Here is a 21,771-nt window from a genome sequence, read left to right on the forward strand (position 1 = left end):
ACCTGGCTAAGGTTTTCTTTTGAAAGTGATGAAAGTGAAGGGCGGGCAAGATAGCTCAGTGGACTAAGTACCTGCTTAGGCAAGCGTGGGAACCGAAGTTCAATCACGTATTCTGAGCCAGCCACCAAGTCTGGGCATGGTGACATACACCTGTAATCCCAGCACTGGGCAAGCTGTAAACAGGAGGAGCACCATGAGTCCAAGCTGTGTAGTGAGATGCTGTGCCAAATACATTAAAAAAAGAAAGTGATGAAAATGTTAGAAACTCAGATTGATGATAGTTGCACAATTCTGTCAATATACTGATAAACACATACTTTCAATGGGAAAATGGTATAAGATATTAATGAAATATTAATAAGGCTATTAAAACGCTGTTGGAAGTGTAGCAGTGATTTGAAAGTAATACATGTGCCCTTCTAAACAAACTTCAACGTTCTGGAAATAGTGTGTGCCAGAATACTTTCCAAAGCACAGTTTAAAATGTCTGCCACTGAAACAGCAATTTCTGGGCATAGGAACAGAGAAAAACATGAGCAATACACAAGAGAAAAATGTCAATACAAATATAACACAAAATATCAAACATAGTAAATTAGCACACATTTTAAAATGATCGTTATAACTATTATGAATATCTTGAGAGGGTTAGGGGAAAACGTGAACTTAATCAAGAGAGTAATGGAAGGTACAAAAAGATCCAAATGGAAGTTCTTGGAAATGTAAACTATTAGAAATACATGTTCTGGATAGGACTGACTGCAGATTAGAGTCTGCAGAAGAAAATACTAATCTTCTTTAAATTATTTTTATTTTGGTAAATAAATTTTGAAATAGAGAGAGAGCGCCCTTCTGGAAATGCCCCACCCAAATGGGCAGAATCCTGGGGGCATCATTTGGGGTCTTCCACACCCCCCCCCAGCCGTCTTCTCTGGCGTTGGCTTGAGACCCGGTACCTCACATGTGCAGGTTCCAACTCACAATGCTGGGGCTCTGCGTCACGCCATGGGAAGGAAAGGTTGCCTGGTGAGAACCTTGTGAGAGGCCAGGCCTTTCTTCCGTCAATGGAGCTCCTCATCCTTAACAAGATTTAGTTGCAGGGGCCACTGGTGGAGGTGCGGCCCTCGTCAGGCGCGGAGCAGAGGATCTGGGATCTGACCTCAGTCATCACCCTTGTGCCTGGCGGCCAGCGACGCACACATGGGCTCCTCCTTGTCCAAGGTCGCCCTCAGGGCAACCACCAATGTGCCTACGAAACCAGAGGCAAGACACCTGGCCGGTAAGTAGGAGGCTCAGTCGGGGTGTGCAGCCAGTGTGGTGCCAGTAGGGGAGCCTCTGTAAGGAAGGACAGCGCCTTGGCCTCCAACCCGAGCCCCGGCCCCTGCAGCCGGAACGTTGGAACTCCTACTACAGTAGCAACCCTAAATTGAGCCGTCAGACACCGAAGGAGCTAGAAGATGTTGAACTCATTTAGATAGGAGACAGAGGTTTGTGAGACAATCCAGGCTGCTTAGAAGTTTCCAGCCCACCGTACTCTTCTAAACCGGGACATTCAACAAGTTCCAGAAGGGCCGGCGATATAGCTCAGTGGACTAAGTGCCTGCTTTGGCAAGTGCGGGTACGAGGATTGGATCCCCGTTCTGCATGCCTTGCGGGGCCTGCCCCCAGGGCGCACTGAAGCTGCGACCCAGTCCAGGCATGGTGGCACAGGGCTGTAATCCCAGCACTGGGAAGGCTAAAAAAGAAGATCACTATGCTGTGTAGTGAGACTCTGTAAAATGGAAAAAAAAAGTTTTAAAGAAATTGTTTCTTTACAGGGTCAGGGTGTTCAGAGTCTCACTACTGGATCTGACTCTTAGTGATGTGCCTGTTTACAGCCTCCCAAGTGCTCCCACTGGCTGTTGAACCCCCAGCCCCTGCGCTTGGTTGCTTAACCCACTGAACTATTTGGCTGGCCCTAAGAAGTTCTATTGAGTATGGTCCTTTATAGCACCTCCTAAGAGTAGGCCCATTAAATAGCCTTCGGACTGTCACAGCAACATTTCTGTCTGTGTTCCTAGGCAAAAGAGCTTGACTCTTAAGGCAACCTGTTGTTCCAATGACCGGCTTCCAGTCTAACCTGCCTGCCTCTTATTCCAGCTCCAAGTGTACAGTAACTATCAGCAATACACAGCAAGCCTACTGCTGTAGAAAGTGGCACAACTCAATCACACCTCTGCTCACCTCCTCGTTTTGCTATTTTGCTTGAAATTTATGGAGTGACTTAATCTACATTTGTCCTCAGAAATTTTAGCTTATGATAATGTGCATGGAAACTGACAGTTCAGAGAGTTAAACATATTGATTTCCTTCAAATACTTTATTTTTTATTTTTCAAAGCAAATAAAAAATAGCCAAAAAAGGAAACAATACAGAATTTCACTAAACAAAACGATAGGAATTCAACAATGGTTGTTATTTTGCAAATGGTTGTTTTCATATTATTCAGATTACTAGATGTAATCACGCAAAATTGGTGCAAAAACTTAAAAAAGAAAAAAAATTAAAAATTAAGCATGAACTGTTCCTTTCAATAGATGAATAGAAATCACCAGTACAATTATCCAAGCTATCCCATATATATATCCTTTCCTTTTTTGTATTTTCCTTTCCCTCACCCCAGTTGTTCCTTCCCTTTGAACACTTTAATTTCCTCTCACAGTATTTATTGTAACTTTTAGATTTTATTTATTCTTTCATGTTCCAACACTACTGAGACAATATAATATTCACACATGTGGGTCTGATTTATTGAACTTTTGAGTATATTCTCTAGTTGTATCCATTTATACATAAAAGCTTTGAGTTTATCTTTTTCTCCATTGTGTAGAAACAGCACTTTGTTTATCCATTTCTCAGTTGATGTGCATTTGATCTTGTTTCCAAGATCTAGCTATGACAAATTGCACTGCTATAAACGTAGCATATATCCCTGTGGTATGATATTTTCAGTTGTTCGGGAAAAATATCCAGGTGGGGAAGAGCTGGGTTGAATGGGAACTCCAATCCTAGTTGTCTGAAGAATCGTCACACTGATTTCCAAAGTGCTTGTACCAGCCTACACTCCCACCAGCAGTGAATAAGAGCTCCTTTTTCCACATAGCCCCTCCAGCATTTGTTGTTGGTTGATTTCTTGGTGATAGCCATCCTTCCTGGGGTGAGGTGGAATCTTAGTGTTGTTTTAGTTTGCATTTCTTGAATGACCAATTACGTTGACCATTTTTTTCATATATTTATTTGTCATTTGTATTTCTTCATCTGAGAAGTGTGTATTCATCTCAGATGCCCATTTTTTGACTTGGGTTTTTGAATTTGGGGGGTCTGATTATTTTAAATTCTTTATATGTTCTAGATAGTAGTCCTTTGTCTGAGGGGGAGTTGGCTAAAATTTTTGCTCAGTTTGTGAGTTTTCTTTTTGCTCTGTTGATGGTTTATTTTGATGTTCAAAAACTTTTCAAAAGATGAGATCCCAGTTTTTGATTCTTTGAAGTATTTCCTATGCAGTTTGGTCTTTGTTCATGAACTCTCTGCCTACACCTATATTTTCAAGATTTCTGCCTACTTTCTTCTCCAGTAAGATTTAGTGTTTCTGTTTTAATATTTAAATCTTTGATCCATTTTGACTTTATTTTAGTGCCTGCTGGTAGACATGGGTCTAGATTTAGCCTTTGACAGGTGGAAAGCCAGTTTTCCCAGTACCACTTATTAAAGAGGCTATCCTTCTTCCAGTGTGCATGTTCCGTCCCTTTGTCAAAGATAAGGTGACTGGGTTTGTAAGTGTGTCTGCATCTTCTAAGCTGTTCCACTGGTCCTCAGTTCTGCTTTTGGCCAGTACCATGCTGATGTTATCACAGTAGCTTTGTAGTATAATTTTAAGTCAGGGATTGTGATGCCCCCTGCCTTTCCTTTGTTGCCAAGGATTGTTTTTGCTGTTCTATATCTCTCCTGGTTCCAGATGAATTTTAGGAATGTTTTCTCTAGATCTGTGAAGTATACTAATGGTATTTTAATCAGGATTGCATTGAATCTGTATAACAATTTTGAGATTATGGCCATTTTCACAATGTTGGTTCTTCCTATTCATGAGGAAGGAATATGTTCCCATTTTCTTCTTTCACTTTCTTTCTTTCTGCCTTTTTCCTTCCTCCCTCCCTCTTTCTTTCTTTCTTTCTTTCTTTCTTTCTTTCTTTCTTTCTTTCTTTCTTCTTTCTTTCTTTCTTTCTTTCTTTCTTTCTTTCTTTCTTTCTTTTTCTTTCTTTCTACCAAAACTTGAACTGAGGACTTTGCACCTGTCATGGAGGTACTTAGGACACTCAACTAAATCCCTGGTCCTTTTCCATTTTTTAAGTCCTCTATGATCTTTCTTTCCAGAGTTCTATGATTTTCACTGTGTAAATATTTTACTTCCTTTTCAAGATTGATTCCTAAGTATATCATTTTGAGGGACGTTATTGTGAAAGGCATGGTTTCCCTGATTTCCCTCTCAGTGTGTTTGTTGTTTGTGTAAAGAAATGCTATTCATTTTTTTTCAGTATGCTATTCATTTTTGAGTGTTGACTTTGCATATGGCTATACTAATGAATTTGATTATTAAGTTTAGCATTTTTTCAGTGGAGTTTTGGGGGGTCTTCTGTGAAGAGTATCATGTCATCTACAAATAATGATAATTTCACTTCTTTCTTTCCAATACTTATTCTTTTTAATTTCTCTTTCTTGTCTAATTGCTCTGGCTGATGTTTCTAGAACTCTATTGGATAGGAGTGGTGGCAGTGGACATCCTTGTCTTGATTCTGATTTTAAAGTGAAGGCTTTCAGTTTTTTATTTCCTTTATATACTTTCAGTGTGCTGAGCATTATTCTGGGCTGTCTATGTAGTACATTCTTGGAAAACTTACACTATCCAGCTCCTGGATGGGTATATAATTATGTAGCAGAACTGGCTCCTCAAGACCCAGAAGATTAGCAGCAATTAGCTATCTGAAGAAGAAAAGAAAGGGGGCCCTAGAGTCCACATCACGAGAGCCTGAGAATTAATACAAGGTGAAATAATTAGGGAAAGTACACAAAGAGCCTTCAGAGGAAAATTGCAGAAAAGGACAAAAAAGCAGACTTGCAGATGACTACAAATGAAGGAATTTCATCCTTCATGTGCTTCAACATGATACAGCGCTGGCAGATACTAGGGTTGGCCCCAAGTATGTGCTGTTGGTGAGGAAGTGAATCTGGGTCCAGTTTGGGTCAACCTAGTGCTCTAGTACTAGAATATTTGGTAAGGACTCTCTTCGGTCGGTATACCAGTGCTAGGCATACAAAAATGCTGACAAATCAATAAAAGCTACATATAAAGTTGTCTTATGAGGACCTTTAGACAGTTTTGAAAAGAAAGAGGATGTTCACATGATAAAAATAAGGAATCCATTATGTTTTATTGTTTAATTTATACTTTTATTAGTACATGTTTGGCCCACATAATGGTTGCATTCATCATGGAGCAGCAGTGAACGTGCACGACACATCTTCATTTCCTTTTCATTCCCTTCTTCCCCCTCCCTCCATCACTCCATTTTCTGTCCCATTTTATTTTGTTCTTTATACTTTCGGTTTCTCATATAAGAGAAACCATGCAATACTTAAACTTCTGTGTTTAATTTATTTCACTTAGCATTGTGACCTCAAAGTGTACCCAGCTCCCTGCAAATGATCTACGTTTATCTTTCTTTATACATTGCATGTTATTGGATGGGAAAATGAAATGAATGTTAACTTTGGGGAAGTTGCATGATATGAACTGACAGTTCTCAGTCTGTGTTATAATGTTTGTTCCTGTCTCTAATTTAGATCTTACAAAGTGCGTAAATGAAAGCAATGCAAGCGTTGAGCATCTAGCTAATGTTCTTTCTGAGAGAACTGGGAGCAGCAGCTGGGTGGTGGTGTTCAAAGCCCTGGTTACCATACATCACCTCATGGTGCATGGAAATGAGGTGAGTGTGGGGCTGCCTATACCGTGGCACTTGTTTCCATGCTTCCAGCGCACAAGGGCAGAGTTGCTGTTTTGTCCAAGGCTTCCCACTTTTTATTTTCATTAGCAACAAGTGGAAGAAGGGTTTTTTTTTCATTGTACTTATTATATCATTGAAGTCAGCATGCTTTGAGGTATACTATTTACACACCAGTAGGCCCAGGTACATAAGAGAGTGGATATTTAGATGACTTTTTAGATAATTTAGATCACCTCCCCCCAAATATATTTGCATAAATGTTTTGCTTCCTGGGGTGAGGAGGGACCAGATAGCTAAGTGTGTTACATCACACACTCCTCATACTTCACAGAACTAAAATGCTCTGACATTAAAGTATTTTCTATTTTAAGTTCACACATTGTCTCAGTAAGAGTTATACTAAAATTAAAGTGTAGAAGTTGGAGTATTTGGAAACTTATAAAGCAGTAATAAGTGCACAGTGTATATGGATGAAAACAGAACATGTATATAGATAGAACATAATCGATCCCACAATTAAAACCATGCTTATGTGGGAGGTTCGTGATATTAACAATATGTGGGAAAAATAGAGAGGAAAGTCTTTAAAATAAAGCCCAGCAGAAAGAAACAGAATGAAATCTTTATCTTGCTCCATGTACAAAGATAAATTCCCTAAGGATGAAATACATAAATGTGAAAAACTAAATTCTGAAATTGAAGAAAACACAGGGCAATATGTTTCTTTGGATGTTTTGTACTGCATGTGTTTGCAGTGCGCCCTGAGCACACTCAGTGTGGGGATGTGCACAGCACAGCTTCCCTCCGAACCTTAGCCACCTCTCCATTCAGAAAAGCTCTATGTCCAGTTTTCCTTTCTTTTCTTTTTTAAAAATGTATTTGGCTGTTGCAGAGTCTCACTACGCAGCCCAGACTCATGGTGATCCTCCTGCTTTCAGCCTCCTCAGCGCTGGGATTACAGGCCTGCGCCTCTACGCTGAGACTCTGGCTGACACAGCCCATGCTGGGGGCGGGGCTGGAGTAGCAAGTGGTGCCAGGGATCGAACCGCTGTCCCTGTGTTTGCCTAAGCTTGCTAAACAAGAGCTGTAGTCCACTGAGCTATCTCGCCAGCCCAGTTCTTTCTTTTCTTTAAATCACCTTTTCCTTCCTTTCTTCCTCTCTTCCTTCCCCCAAGTCCAATCTCTTTGTTTCTCTATTTGAATAAGTTCTTCCTACTTCCTGCTATCTCTCCCTTATTTTGCCTCTTACTCTTTGGGTTTCTCACACAGGAGAAACAATGTGATATTTAAAGTTGTGTGTGTGATTTATGTCACTTAAGATGATGGCTGCAAGGTGCATCCATTTTTCTACAAATGATTCAAGCTTGTCCTTATTTATGGCAGAGTGGTACTCCATTGTGTGCAAATGCTGCATTTTCTTTGCCTGTTCATCTATTGATGGACATATGGGCTGTTTCCACAATTTAGCTATTATAAATTGTGCTGATCTAAATTTAGCAGTTGTCATTTCTAGGTAGTGGGGAACCCTGATGTAGCACATTATACTTTGTATTATGCTGTGATTCAAAAGGGGAGTCATGGTTAGACAAAGTGTCTTGGGGTGCGCTGGGCATAGGAAGCTGAAGACGGTCTCCAGGACTTTGAGGCCAGACAGAACTCCATAGAGACCCTGACTGAATAAATAAATAAATAAAGCAAAATCCTGAGTTCAATCCCCGGTACCGCCAAAACAAACAAGAAAACCCCACAAACTAACCAACAAAACCCCAAAATACCTTGGGGGAAAAGTGTACATTGACATGAGCTTCGCTGGTTAAGTTGATCTTATTTCTATAAATAGGGAACCATCTATGGCACCACTGTCTTTATTTTAGCTAGCCCATATATGTATGATTGTGCTTATTAATTAACTCTCTTGTGCAGAAATTAATTTTAGAATTTGGCATACTTTTTTTGACAGCGTTTTATCCAACACCTTGCATCTCGAGACTCTTTGTTCACTTTGCACAACTTCCTGGATGACAGTGTCCTAGAAGGTAAGAGGAGTCTTTGATGGAACATTTCTATGTGGCAAGAAGGAAATTATACTGAGTTAAGAAAATGGTTCTAAATTATGAAAGGTGTGTTGTTATGTATGCTTGGTGAAGTAATCCTTAACTTCATTACTGTAATACATTTTTTTTTTGTGGTACTGGGGATTGAACTCAGGACCTTGCACTTGCCAGACAAGTGCTTGTTCTACTGAGCTATCTCCCCAGCCCCTGTAATACATATTTGGGTGCTTCTTGGGAATAACAAAATATATTGTGTGGTAGAGACAGGAGCATTAATGAGATCTCTAGGTATTCACTCACTGAGGACTCATGTAGCTTACGAAAAATCACAGCTCACCCTTAGGCCACTTCTCTGTCTCAGCTTTACTCTTTCTACTTCTCAACATCTGCTTTTACTTTTGCATTGCTTCCTGTCAGTCCCTATTGGGATGTAAGGCCTGTGAAGGCAGAGACTTTTCTTGGTTTTGTTTCATTTACTGCTAAACTTCGGCACCTACAGGATGGCCTGACTTGGAAGAGGTGCTCAGTAATCGTTCACTGTACAAACAAATTGAACAACTGAATCAAGGTACACTTGAAGGTTGGCAACAACATATTAAATGCTGCTGTGGCCTTTCTGCACTTCATCTATGAATAGGAGGCAAGGTCATTTGCTATGTGCAGAAAGATTGGAGCAGATTGGAGGTCATGGGCTGGGGGTAGTAGGAAAAATGCCGAGAATTGACAGTAGCTTCCTCTGAAAGCAGCTGTTTGAAGCTCAGTTACTTTCCCCATTCAATACCACATCACAGATGATATCAAATAAAAACATCTTTAACAGGTGCTTGCAGAACATCAGGCTAGATGACCAATAAAAGCCTTCTAGCTTTTGTGCATTATTTTCTAGCTATATCTGGATAAACATGGATTAAGTCTTTGCATTTATGGACATATTGTAACTAAATTTGGTTGCATTGGAAATGATCAACACCTCTTGTTTTTAGGCTACTCTATGTCAACCTTCATCAGACGATACAGCAAGTATTTGAATGAAAAGTCACTGTCATATAGATTCATAGCATCTGACATCACAAAAACCAAGAGAGGGTAAGTAAAACTTTTAGCTTGTAAGTGAATGCTGACATATATTTGTTTTGCTTTGTGGTTTGTCAAAAATGCAACTCTGTTTTAAGATGCTAATATCCGGCTGGCCAAATAGCTCAGCGGATTAAAGCTCCTGCGAGCAGGAGCAGGGGCCGGGGTTTCAATCCTCTGGCCTGCCATACTGGCTCCACCTGCAAGGCCCACTGAGATTGCAATTGAGACTGGGTGTGGTGGCACGCCCCTGTAATCCCAGCTCTTGTGAGGCTTTAAACAGGTGGATCACTACAAGTCTGATGTAGTAGTGAGACCCTGAACACCCTGTAGATCCTTCCCTAAAATACAAAAAAAAAAAAAAAAAAAAAAAAAACCACCAGATGCTAATATCACAGGGATTCTCAATCTCTTAATTACTGATGTTTATGAATTTCTTCCATCCTTTGTAGGAGAGACGGTGCAATGAGAACTATGAATACCAAACAGCTCCTAGACACACTTCCAGTTATTCAAATCCAGTTTGATGCTCTTCTAAATTTTAATGTAAGAGTTTTAAGAAACCATTTTAAAATATTGATAAGTGACATGATTAAACTATGGGTAGGGGAAGGGTTTATTTTTAACTGTTAGAGTAAGTGCTTTACTTTTTATTTCCAGGCAACTCCAGATGAACTAACTAATAGTATAATACATGCTGCTTTCCTGCTGCTCTTTAAAGATTCTCTTCGTCTCTTTGCAGCCTACAATGAAGGGATCCTTAATCTGCTAGGTATGATAAAGCTGGAACATGACTTGGGGGGATTGTATTTTTTAACCTTTAATATTTTATTAGTATATATTTGCCATCCATAATGATTGCATTCATCATAGGGAATCTGTACCTGTACAGTATATATCTTTTTTTTTTGTACCAGGAATTGAAACTCAGGACCTTCTGCTTTCCAGGCACATGCTTTTTCCACTGAGCTATATCCCCAGCCCTACATGTAGGATATATCTTGATTATTCTTTTCTTCCCATTCCCTTCCTCTCCCTTCAACCTCTCTTCCCCTGCCCATTTACAAAAGGTTTGTTTCCATTTTTCCTTTCATTTTCTTTTTGTTTTAAATCCCTTTTCTCTTCTTTTCCTTTCCCTACCTTCTTCCTTGTCCCCTTTCCTATTTAGACATGTTCTTCCTACTTCTCAGTAGCTCTCCTCCATTCTGCTCCTTATTTACTCTTTGGGTTTCTCACACAAAAGAAATAATGTATATTTAAATTTGTATGTCTGATTTAGTTCATCTAAAATTATGGTCTCAAGGTGTATCCATTTACCTAAAAATGACTCAAGCTTATCACAATCTTACTTTTAAGAGGATAAAATATTGGTAAAAAATTATTTGCAAAAAGCTTTTTATTTCTGTATATAAATTCAAAATAGACATTATAGGGGTAACATATTTTAAATAATCAGATATTATATTGCTTACGTAGTTTAAAATAACCATAGAAATTTTCCATTTTTTTATAACTGCTAACTGATATTTCTGGGAAATTGTGCAAGAATCAACATGCATTTCTGTATTTATATATCACACATTAAAGCCTGTTTTCACTAAGGTCAATTAAGAAATTTCTGACTTTCTTCACATGGTAATTTTTTCTGCATTTAGACAAGTATTTTAACATGAAGATAAACCAATGCAAGGAAAGTTTGGATATTTACATCAAGTTCCTCAGAAGAACAACCAAATTGACACAGTTCCTGAGAGTTGCGAAGGTAAAGAAATCCACTTCTAAGGAGTTTCTGCTGTTTCTCTCTTAAATTTAATATCAGGTATTACTACACTTCTTCCCTCAATGCTTTTGGCACACAGAAAAATTCATAGTAGTTTTAACTACCGTGTAGACAGTAAAACTAGAACTTGCAAGGAGGTACTTCACATGCAGTATCAATGCACTTGTGCTCAAATCAGTCTTCTGAAGACATCTCTCTGCAGCCATGAGGACAACCCAGATCAGGCTTCCTGTCCCACCAGAAATAGCTGCAAAACTAGACCAAAAGGTGCATGACCTGTCTTGTCTCCAAGTGGAGAACAATGGGTGGAACAGGTCTGTGTTCTGCGAGAGAAAGAAATACCTGGTCAGAGCCCCATGTTTGCCTGATCCTCAGTAGAACCCATGCAAGACAAACAGGGCCAACCCTCAACAAGTGGTGTAGTAACACTGCTGAAAGCCAAGGAGAACAGTAACAGCACAAAAAATGACTGGCTTCTGACTACAGTGCTTGAAAAATTAGAACACATTTCTCTGATGGCTAAAATATAGCGCAATTCTTCCCCAAAGAGTAAAGAATAAATTCCTGCAAGTGTGATATTCTGTTAGAGTCCATCCTTAGGATGAATAGAAACTGGTATTCAAATGTGCAACACACAATTTTGTCTGGCGTGTTTTTCTTGACCTAACACAGAAAGACATCATACGCTTAGAGTATTTTCTTTTTTGTGTATACAGTGGTCAGTCAGCTATATTTTTGGTGTAATTCCCTGCTGTAATGATGTGTACCTTTTTTCTCCTTTTTATGTGAATTCAGGAAGTTGGACTTTACCAGAGCAACATTCCGTGTTTTGCTCAGGTCAGTGACCTATGTATTTAAATGACCTTTTTCTACTTTTTGTCTATTTATTACATTAATCATTACCTGAAAATCTTTTGCCCTATGCCTATATCTTTTGTTATACTGTATCTATCATATGCTATATCTTCTGTTAAATACTCCTTTTTTTCCTCAATAACTAATATTTTTAACATGTACACACACATATACAATGTCTCATGGAATAATAGCTACATCCTGCTTTTTAAATTGACAGAAATAATCAGTGGTAACAGCATGATATTTGGAATAATGAACTTAGTTTGGAGCCTTTTCCACCTTCTGCTTGTGTGATCGCAGGCACTGATTGCCATTCTCTCTTCCTCATTTATACAGCTGCAAAAGGGTGTAATGCTATTGCCTGTTTCCTAACACTGTTGTGAGAATCAAATGAGCTGAGGTTTCCCCAGCAGAGCAGCTGGTCACCACGCATCTCTCTCCCTGTGACCACGAGTGTGGCCTGAACCAAAAGTGACAATGCAGCAAAGGTGGCCAAGGTGCAGCCTGGCTACCCGACCACGCTGCCCCCTGTGTCCTCTGGCCCACACGCACCCTGTGTGTTCCCTTGGGCCGGCTGTTTCCAGGAAGAGCCTGCTTATCAGCGCCGCCGGGCCTGGCTCCAGCCAGCACAGAACGTCTCTGTCAAGGCTTCAGTTGGCAGAACTTCGCAGAGACCATGTGCTTCCTCCGGAGTCCTGAGCCCGTGCCACGTAGGGTGGTGGCCTCATCCCCACTCTGCTCCACTGGGGCAGTGGTTATGTGTGTGCATGTGAGAGGGCAGAGACAGAGACAGAGACAGAGAAAAGAGAGCTGCAGAACACGGTGCAGGGTTTCAAGGCGCCTTCTCAGCTAGTCCCACAGAGGGAGGGATGTTTAGGTTTTCCTTCTTGCCAGGTGTGGTGGCCTCGCACGCCTGTACCCAGGACTCTGGGAGGCTGAGGCAGGAGGCTCGCAAGTTGGAGCCCAGCTTGGAAGACCCTGTGTGAGCCTGTCTCAAAATAAAAACACCAATAGGGCTGGCTGGGGGCAAAGGACCGTGGGTGTCTTCCAGCGGCACAGTGCACTGTGCTTTCTGGGCATCCAGGCTCCAGGCCGAGGCCCCCAAGAGCGCCCTCTGTCTGGGTTCTCTCTGTCTGCCTTGGTCGGGAGGAAGTCTTGCTCCTCTCCTGGGTGCTCTCTGCCCTGGCCATGGCTGGCCTGGGAGTCACAGAGCCTCCCCTCCCCTCCATCCCCTGCGCAGCTGCGATGTGAGCCCCTCTCTGCTGTGCCCTGCTGGGGTGACATCTGCAGGTGTGGGGTGACGGCTGCCTGGCGCTTTCAGCTTTCTCCAAATGCCTGAGACAAGAGAAGGGACGGGAACCCTCTCCTCCCATCCCCTCCTGTAACCTCCTCTCCCCTCCATCCCCCTCCCTTCCCCTCCCCTCCCCTCCCTTCCTCCTCTCCCCTGCCCTCCCCTGCCTTACCCTCTTCTCCCCTCCCCTCCCTCCCTCCTCCCCTCCCTTCCCCTCCTTCCCCCTCCCCTCCCCTCCTTCTCCCTCCCCTCCCATGTTCGGCTCGGCTCGGCTCGGCTCGGCTCGGCTCGGCTCGGCTCGGCTCGGCTCGGCTCGGCTCGGCTCGGCTCGGCTCGGCTCTACCCGGCCCCAGTTGGCTCTGCCCGCCCGGCTGGGCTCAGCAAGAGCGCGAGCCCGAGCGCCGGGATGTCTGCTGCCGAGCAGCTCTGAGCCGGTTTCTGCTCCTCATCACTGCTTGGCTGAGGTGGATGCATTTCCGCACAGTGCCAGCTGGGGGTGAGTTATCTGGAGAGCAGTCAGGCAAAACCTCCCGACGAACATCGCTCAAATGTTGACAGATGTTATTTATTCTCTGTGCATCATGCCCTATCCCTATGCATTTGTCTGTAAACCATTCCTTCATTAACCCTTCTCACCACCGCCTCAGCATTCTGTATCAGCCGTCTAATTTATTTATTTTTATTTTTTTATTTTGCTACTGGGAATCAAACTCTTGAGTTTAGGCTTGCCTGGTACAAACTTATGTCGCTGAGCTATTTCCTCAGCCCTATATCAGCCATCTTAACTCCAAAATGTGCTCCTCTTCCTCTCTTTCCATGTATAATTCCCTCTTCCTCAGCCTTCATTTTTAATCCCGCAGAGTCCTGTCAAATTGGAGAGAGGTCTTCAGTGCCCCCCCCACTCTCCACCGTTTTCTCTTGGATCCATCAGTCCTCCCCTCCAACCAGTTGGCTTTCACAGATTTTGCCCTGCTGTGTGTAAAACTGCTTTATATAATTAATGCTTCCAGAATGCAGACCTCATGTTTCCCAATGTACAGATATGATCATTTCAGCCCTCACCTAAGAGCCTTAGAACCATCTTCCAGTATTCTTAGGACAAAGTCCCAACTCCCCCAGTCGCCTCTGACTGAAGGCCTTGCACTGCTGACTACCTACGGCTCCCCCTCATGCTTGTTTTGGCTTTCTGCTCTAGCAACTTGTTTCATCTTCGTTTTTGGCCTGTTCACCTCCTGGCTGTCCTTCACTCGCCACTGGTGCTTCCTTTAGAAACCCTTGTCCCTCACACTTGGTCACGTTCTCCTCCTTCAACATGTACCTGAGTATATGCCTCTTGTTGTGGTATTTCTCACAACTTTCACTTCATATTTATTTGTGTGATTAGTAGTATCTTTTCTTCCCCAGACTTGTAGAATGTAACCTCATGAAGTCTGAGACCCAGCTGCTTTTGCTTGGTCTTGTAGCATTACCTAATGTTTAAAAGATTATCAATAAAGTCTTCCTGAATAATAAATGAGGAAAGAGACAATAATATATACAACCATGGTGGGAAACTGACCTTATGTAAGAGCATCTCTGTGTTTTCCATTCTTAATGGAAATGGAGAATGAAAAGACATGTATGCATTCAGAAAATGTTACTGTGTGCCAAATATTTAAGGTTCATCAGTGAACAAAACAGGAAAACATCCTTATTTTCTTGAAGTTTACATCCTATTACAAGGAGACAGACAATAAAGGGGCAGAGAAAGAAACCTGTGATGTCAGTAAAAACAAGTTCTTTGAAAGAACATACAACTTACGGTTAAAGAACTAGTGATACTCCAGAAAATCCCATCAAGGAGGTTGGCCCTTCAGCAGACTCTTCACATGTGTGGTATTTGAATTTGCTAACCTGAATGAGATTCTTTGTCTCTTCTTTTCCCTCTTTTTTCTTCATTTTACTCTGTCTCTTCTCCACTTGGCTTGATGCTTTGCTTAAATTTATCTCGTGATTCTGTATTCATGCCCACTTGCTATGTGACTCATTTCCCCATTTGGTCGTGGATTTAATCAATTTTACCTGAGCAATTGTGCTTGTGATGTCACTGGTTGACCATAGTTTTGTCTCACCTCATGCCCACTTAGCAAGTTCCCATGTTTACCAACTTAGACGCACTTCACCACATGGTTTAGCTCTATAAACATCCCTAGAAAAGGCAGCTTCCCGGGCAACCCATTCCGGTTCCCCTTCTATCCTTTGCTCAGACAGGAGCTTTCTTTCCCCCCAGTAAGTATATTCTACTCTCAAAAAATTACCTTGTGACTTGCCTCGTAAAGGAACCACACATAATGAATTATTTCAAGCTCAATGTCTTTTCTTCAGGGGATACATATTTTAGTTGTCCTTTGGTTCTTTTAAGAGATTTGTATTGCTTTATAAATGTGTTCCAAAGAATAAATTTGAAAATCTGACTTAATATAAGACACTACTTTTAATAATTAATTAACATATAATAGTTTGGGCTCTGATGAATTTGTAATAGGAATGTCCTTATTTTTGTTGAAAATATTTTAATAATATAGGAGAGCTAAACTACTAAAGACTAAATCTTTAATAACATTTTAGGTACCCCACAGTTTAGTTGAAGCACTAAGACAACATTTAATTTATTTGGAAAAGAAAAATGACAGTTTACTTCCTTACAGGTAAGTTAATAAATGTCTTAATATAGGTTAATTTTGTTTACTTCTAAATAATTTCCTCAGCCTAAAAGTTTTAACAGTATGACTAAATAAAGGACTGTGACTAATAATGGAATTCATTTCACCTATTGTAAGTGATGACATGTAACAAACGTTTAAGCTGGGCATGATAGCACATGCCTGTAATCCCAGCACTCAGGAGGCTGAGGCAGGAGGATCATTGAGAATTCGAGACCAGCTTGTGCTAAAAAAAAAGTGAGCTGAAGGCCAGCCTGAACTGTGTAGTGAGACCCTGTCTTGAAAAAGACAAAAAAAATTATTTTTTAAAAAACCCTTTTAAATCTTTTGTGGGATACCACACTCTTCCCAAAGGAGCATCTTTTATTTATTTATTTATTATTTTTTAATGCATTTGGTTGTTGCAGGGTCTCACTAGGCAGCTCAGACTCATGGTGATCCTCCTGCTTTCAGCCTCCTCAGTGCTGGAATAACAGGCTTGTGCCACTGTGCCTGGACTCTGGCTGGCTCAGCCCGCCCTGGGGGTAGGGCTGGCACTGCCTGTGGTGCCAGGGATCGAACCGCGGTTCCTGTGCTTGCTTAAGCTTGCCTAAGCTGGTGCTTTAGTCCACTGAGTTTTCTTGCCAGCTCCCGGAGCATCTTTTATCAAAATGAATAATTCTCAAAGTCAGAAGTTGTGCTAGAAGCATCACCTTCTTTTCAAGAATTTGATTCCCTGCCATCAGGCCTCTAATAAGAATAAGTACATCGAAGACAACAATGTGAAATATAACAACCACTGTTGATTACCTATCATCTTTTTTAAAAAAATTGTATATCATTTTAATGTGTCATCTATTATTTTTCTATTCTCTTTAAAATAAATTAAAGAAAGAATAACTATTATGTAAGATTATTTAATGACATGGAGTATTATTTGTTTACATAACAGTATATACAACAACATTCAAGATGTATGTCTATGCACATTTTGTATATATATATATATATGCACACATACATATACTACTGTATATATATTCATACAAATTGAATAATACAAATTTTGAGGTATATCAACTTAAAATACTCACATTGGCTATCTTCAGGTGGGATAATTATTTTTTATTTCATTTTTCTTCCTTGTGTTTTTTTGTATTGTCCAGTATTTCTACAAAGGTCATATACTGTTCATTCATAGGTTAGATGGTAAGTTCATTGGCTAATATCAATGATATCTTTTTTCACAGTTGGTAGGTAGTTTGGTAGAAGCAAAGAAATGTAGGCTCAACTAGGTAGGATATAGATGCTTCTAGTTATCTTCTTCTATCTACTGGTTTCTGTTCACATTGCATAAATCTTATACCTTTTTTTGTTTGTACTCCACTGCGCCATGTCTTTCTTGTGATCTCTTTAGTCTCCAGCATGAATTTATGCCATCCATCCCAGTTGGCCCCGTTGTGAAGGCCTCAGCAAGACAAGCTTTGAGTAGAGGTAATATGACATTGTGACATGATTATGCCAGTAATAATTGAAGGCAGGATTAAATTTTTTAAATCTCTCACTGCTCAAAATCTGTTGCTGACTCTTCCTGAAGCACATAAATGTTCAGTTATGAAATGATATGTGAGCAAGGATATTCACTGCAGCACTGTTGTAGCAAAATGACCATGAATAAGAGGCTTGTTTTTATGTACGGACATAGAATCATGTTCAAGTTGTATTGCTCAATGACTAATCAGCAAAGTGTGAATCAAATTACATTATGCCACCATCTTTGCTTTTTTGAAATGGAAAAAGAATATATATATATATATATATATATATATATATATATATGAGAGAGAGAGAGAGAGAGAGAGAGAGAGAGAGAGAGACAAGAAAAAATATCACAGGACTGTCCTGCTACAATGCTGTATATGGTTAGATTTCTAAATTTCTGTATAAAAATATATAATTGTTTATTCATATTCTTTTTTTTGGTGGAACCAGGGATTTCATGTTCTTTAAATATTTTTTATTTTTTTAATTTTTTCTTCATATTCTGTAGAGGCTTATCAATACTAGATGGAAAATACCTGTTCCATGTTATGCCTAAAATGCTTGATAAGCTTCCCTTCTGGACGGTTAAAAACCTAAGTTTGCAGACCAAAAATTAGAGAAAAAGAAGGGCTGCAAGGTCAGCCAACATTTTGGCCCTAGTCTTTCAAGGTCAGTGAAGACTCAGGACACATGAGAACCTGTACTGTAACATCATGTAACTCAGTTGTGTCCCAGATTTTCTGATCAAGGAGATTATGGGGCCACAGAGCAATGTGATCGATGATGTAGAGGGTGCCTGGGGAGAGTCACATGGAGAAAAAACATTCTCTCAGGCTTTCACAGACAGCAAATTGGCCAAGCAATGGCCATGACTCATCCACATGGCTGACACTAACAAAGGGTCTGCAAACTGTGGTACAGGGTTACAGGATAAATCCTAAGGGTACTTGGCTGACCTTATCAGATACAAAAGATACATTTCTTGTTATACAGGTCTTGCTTTATCTTGGTCTTAGCAATCCAGCAGAAAAGTATAAAAATGAGGTATAAAAAGTAAAGTCATATTAATAGGCTGAGCTGTGAAAGGCTCGAGTCAACAACTTCTGACATTGCCAGTCCTACAGATAACCCACTACTATTAAGGACTATTGGGCTATATTGGATTATTTTTGCTGAATTCATGCACCTACAACATTTAAATGGCAATGGAATACCCTTCTCTAACAAAACTAAACAAAAAAGGGGATACAAAGGGAGGACCATTTTGTATCTGTATATACAAAATAGTTAGGATAGATATATAGCTGTTTCTCTTAATTCAGTGAGAAGATTTGTACTAATAGTATTTGGACAGGATATCATGTCTGCATCTTGTACTATGAATAAGCACTAAGATAACAATATGCAATGTATTAATTATTGAAACTGTCCTACTAATCGGTTTGGAAACTGTCTCATTGCTATCTGTTTCTCAATAAAATTAATAAAAAAAAGAGCATTCAGAAAAGAAAGTATATGGAAATTGAGGAAAAGGTATTAGAAGAGTTCCAAAAGAAACTGAAACTGAAACTAACTATTTTGTATATCTGTATATACAAAATAGTTAGGATAGATATACAGCTCTTTCTCTTAATTCAGTGAGAAGATTTGTACTAATAGTATTTGGACAGGATATCATGTCTGCATCTTGTACTATGAATAACCATTAAGATAATATGCAATGTATTAATTATTGAAACTGTCCTACTAATCGGTTTGGAAACTGTCTCATTGCTATCTGTTTCTCAATAAAATTAATAAAAAAGAGCATTCAGAAAAGAAAATATATGGAAATTGAGGAAAAGGTATTAGAAGAGTTCCAAAAGAAACTGAAACAAGGGGCCAGGGAGATGGCTCAGTGGAATAAGCGCTTCCCTGGCAAGCGCAAGGGCCTGAGTTCAATCCCTGGTTCCACCAAAAAAAAAAAAAAGAAAAGAAACTGAAACAACACACTATAAACATATTAAAGAGGATTCAACAAAGTTTAGTATCCAAATTAAACAGGGTTCTAAAACTGGATTAGTTCATAGCGAGGTGGTATGATTTTTCTGACAAATTCAGAAAAGAAAATGCTTTATGGGTGAATCCATCTCTGCCTGGGATCAAAGTTGATCAAGTAAACAGGAAAATTAAATGTCAGTGATAAAATAATGATGACAGTGACAATGTGATTAATTCAGAATAAAATATTGAGGAGAAATAATTAGTGGGCTGGATGAAAATTAGTGTATGAAAACTGTAATGAAATTTTTAAAGTAATTAAATAAGATGCACACACACACACACACACACACACACACATATATATATATATGAATACTTATGGAAGGATATATAAGTAATGAATTTAAATTGATTGGCTGCAAGAAGAACATGGTGGCTCACAGAAAGAGATGAGTGGGACAGTCTCCAATGTATAGGATGTTGTAACTTCTGAATTTCCTACCATGTAAATGATTACCTACCAATATGTAAAATTTACAAATAAACACATATGTATACATACAGTGGGATATCTTATAATACTTGAGGTGGAACTCTTTGTAATTGCTTGAGGTTAATTTGCCTCATACCACCTTATAAGAGCCAATTCTAAAATTTTTAGGAATTTTGCTATGTGACTAATGTCATACTGATCACTTGAAATTGACCATGATGGGGGTGTTTACAATATAGAAATGAACAAATCTCAGAAACAAGTCCTTTTTTACCTGAACAGTTGGTGATACACATTTATTGGCAAATGACTGCTCATAAGGGGCCATATTTTAATGGATTCCTGTGTTTCAGTGATGGCATTTGAATCTTTAGACACAAATTTATGTTATAATAAACTATAATGTCATAGAGTTTACATGCATTTACATTAAAATTAGTCTTAAAGGCTTAAACTATATTTTAAATAGTCTTAAAGGCTTAAACTATATTTTAAATACATTTTTCTTTTGTGTATATATTTTCATTGGACAAACATTCTGCATTTCTCAGGGGTGAGTTTAACCAAAATTGTGGTTAACATAGTCTTTTGAGTAAAACCATATGTATAGCAAAGACCAGACATTTGCTTAATTTCCAGAAGAATGACTACTCTCACTTTTCTGAGTCTTACAATTTGAGCATTCTTATTTATTACAGCAGATGCTACAAGACAAACATGGCTAATAAAACAACCAGTGTTTAAACTGTGGTTTAATTTATATCTAGAGCTCTAAGAGTATGTATCTAGGTGTTCACTGGACATCTCCCCTTGGATGTTGTACAGTTACCTTAAACTCAGTTTACCCAAAATGAAATCATTCACTTCCCATCTCTAAAGCCTTGTTCCTTTGCCTTTGAATGACATCCCCATCCACACCAGGTGCTCAGTTGCTACTTAGAAGCTATGTTTTTGAAAAAATTTTTGTGCCTTTATTCCAGTCCATCACCAAATTCTATTCATGCACTTATCAATGATCTCAATTTTCTGTACTTACATGCATCTAAACTACTACAATCTTAAAACCACTGTCACTTTTCTCTTGAAATATAATAGTCACTTACCTGGTTCCTATATATCCATTCTTGCTCTCTGGTAATCCAGTCCCTTCTCCATGTTATAACCAGAGTGATACATTAAAAACTTGAATATAATGGTCCCATTCATGTCATCAAAATCTTTCAGAGACTTCCCATTTCCAAAGATAAAGCCCAAAAGCTTCATTTGTGTTATTATTGACCAATTCTTTAGGGTTCTGTAGCTGCTTAATTTAAATATCCCCCAGGTCATTCTCAGGCTCCTTCTCCTTCCTCAAGCCCTAATCCCCATGGCCTGTCAGATTTGTATTTTATTCTGTACATCTTAGATTCTGTAAATCTAGAGCAGAGGAGTCATTCTTAATTTTCTAGATGAAGTCAAATGTCCTCCATATATTCCTATATACCTTGTACTTCTGTAATATTAAAAAAGTTAAATTTCCAGCTAAAGTTTAAAAAAGCAACATGAAACTGAGAGAAGAGTTGAAAAAACTGTATTTTCAGTTCCTGTACAGATAATACTTTGTGTTCATCTGCATACTCAGTTAATTTAATGACATTTTACAATATAAGATATATTTAAATTTGCTTAATACATTATCTAATATTTTATATTAATGAAACATACATAATGAGTTTTGAAAAATTATATTCTAAATAATAAGTCTTTAAAAACAGACTTCTTGGATATAAGTTTTCTGATATCAGTTGAAAATCAACAATACAATCATTTATATGTAGTAGCAGTAAAATATTATTGCAATTGAATAGATTATAAATATGAACTACTGACATTTGCATTTAGATCATTATGTGCATTTATAATTTTTAAATGTATAATTCATTCATTCTGTTGCTCTGCAATACTGCACATAATTTCCTCACTTAGCAGATATTCATA

General features: G+C 39.2%; 1 protein-coding gene across 1 annotated transcript in view; it reads left to right on the forward strand.

The window, feature by feature from the left end:
* Positions 1 to 1,200: 1,200 nt before the first annotated feature.
* The window catches only part of LOC111814600 (phosphatidylinositol-binding clathrin assembly protein-like), a 64,539-nt gene continuing 43,968 nt past the window's right edge, over positions 1,201 to 21,771 (forward strand). The window contains exons 1-10 of the mRNA XM_023708464.1: positions 1,201 to 1,279; positions 5,878 to 6,020; positions 7,999 to 8,074; positions 9,076 to 9,178; positions 9,619 to 9,712; positions 9,827 to 9,938; positions 10,822 to 10,928; positions 11,742 to 11,783; positions 15,703 to 15,782; positions 17,194 to 17,270. Of these exons, the coding sequence (XP_023564232.1) occupies positions 1,201 to 1,279; positions 5,878 to 6,020; positions 7,999 to 8,074; positions 9,076 to 9,178; positions 9,619 to 9,712; positions 9,827 to 9,938; positions 10,822 to 10,928; positions 11,742 to 11,783; positions 15,703 to 15,782; positions 17,194 to 17,270 (913 nt within the window). The remainder of the gene's footprint in view (positions 1,280 to 5,877; positions 6,021 to 7,998; positions 8,075 to 9,075; positions 9,179 to 9,618; positions 9,713 to 9,826; positions 9,939 to 10,821; positions 10,929 to 11,741; positions 11,784 to 15,702; positions 15,783 to 17,193; positions 17,271 to 21,771) is intronic.

Source organism: Octodon degus, unplaced genomic scaffold (assembly GCF_000260255.1).
Source record: "Octodon degus isolate 3935 unplaced genomic scaffold, OctDeg1.0 scaffold00373, whole genome shotgun sequence".
Taxonomy (NCBI): domain Eukaryota; kingdom Metazoa; phylum Chordata; class Mammalia; order Rodentia; family Octodontidae; genus Octodon; species Octodon degus.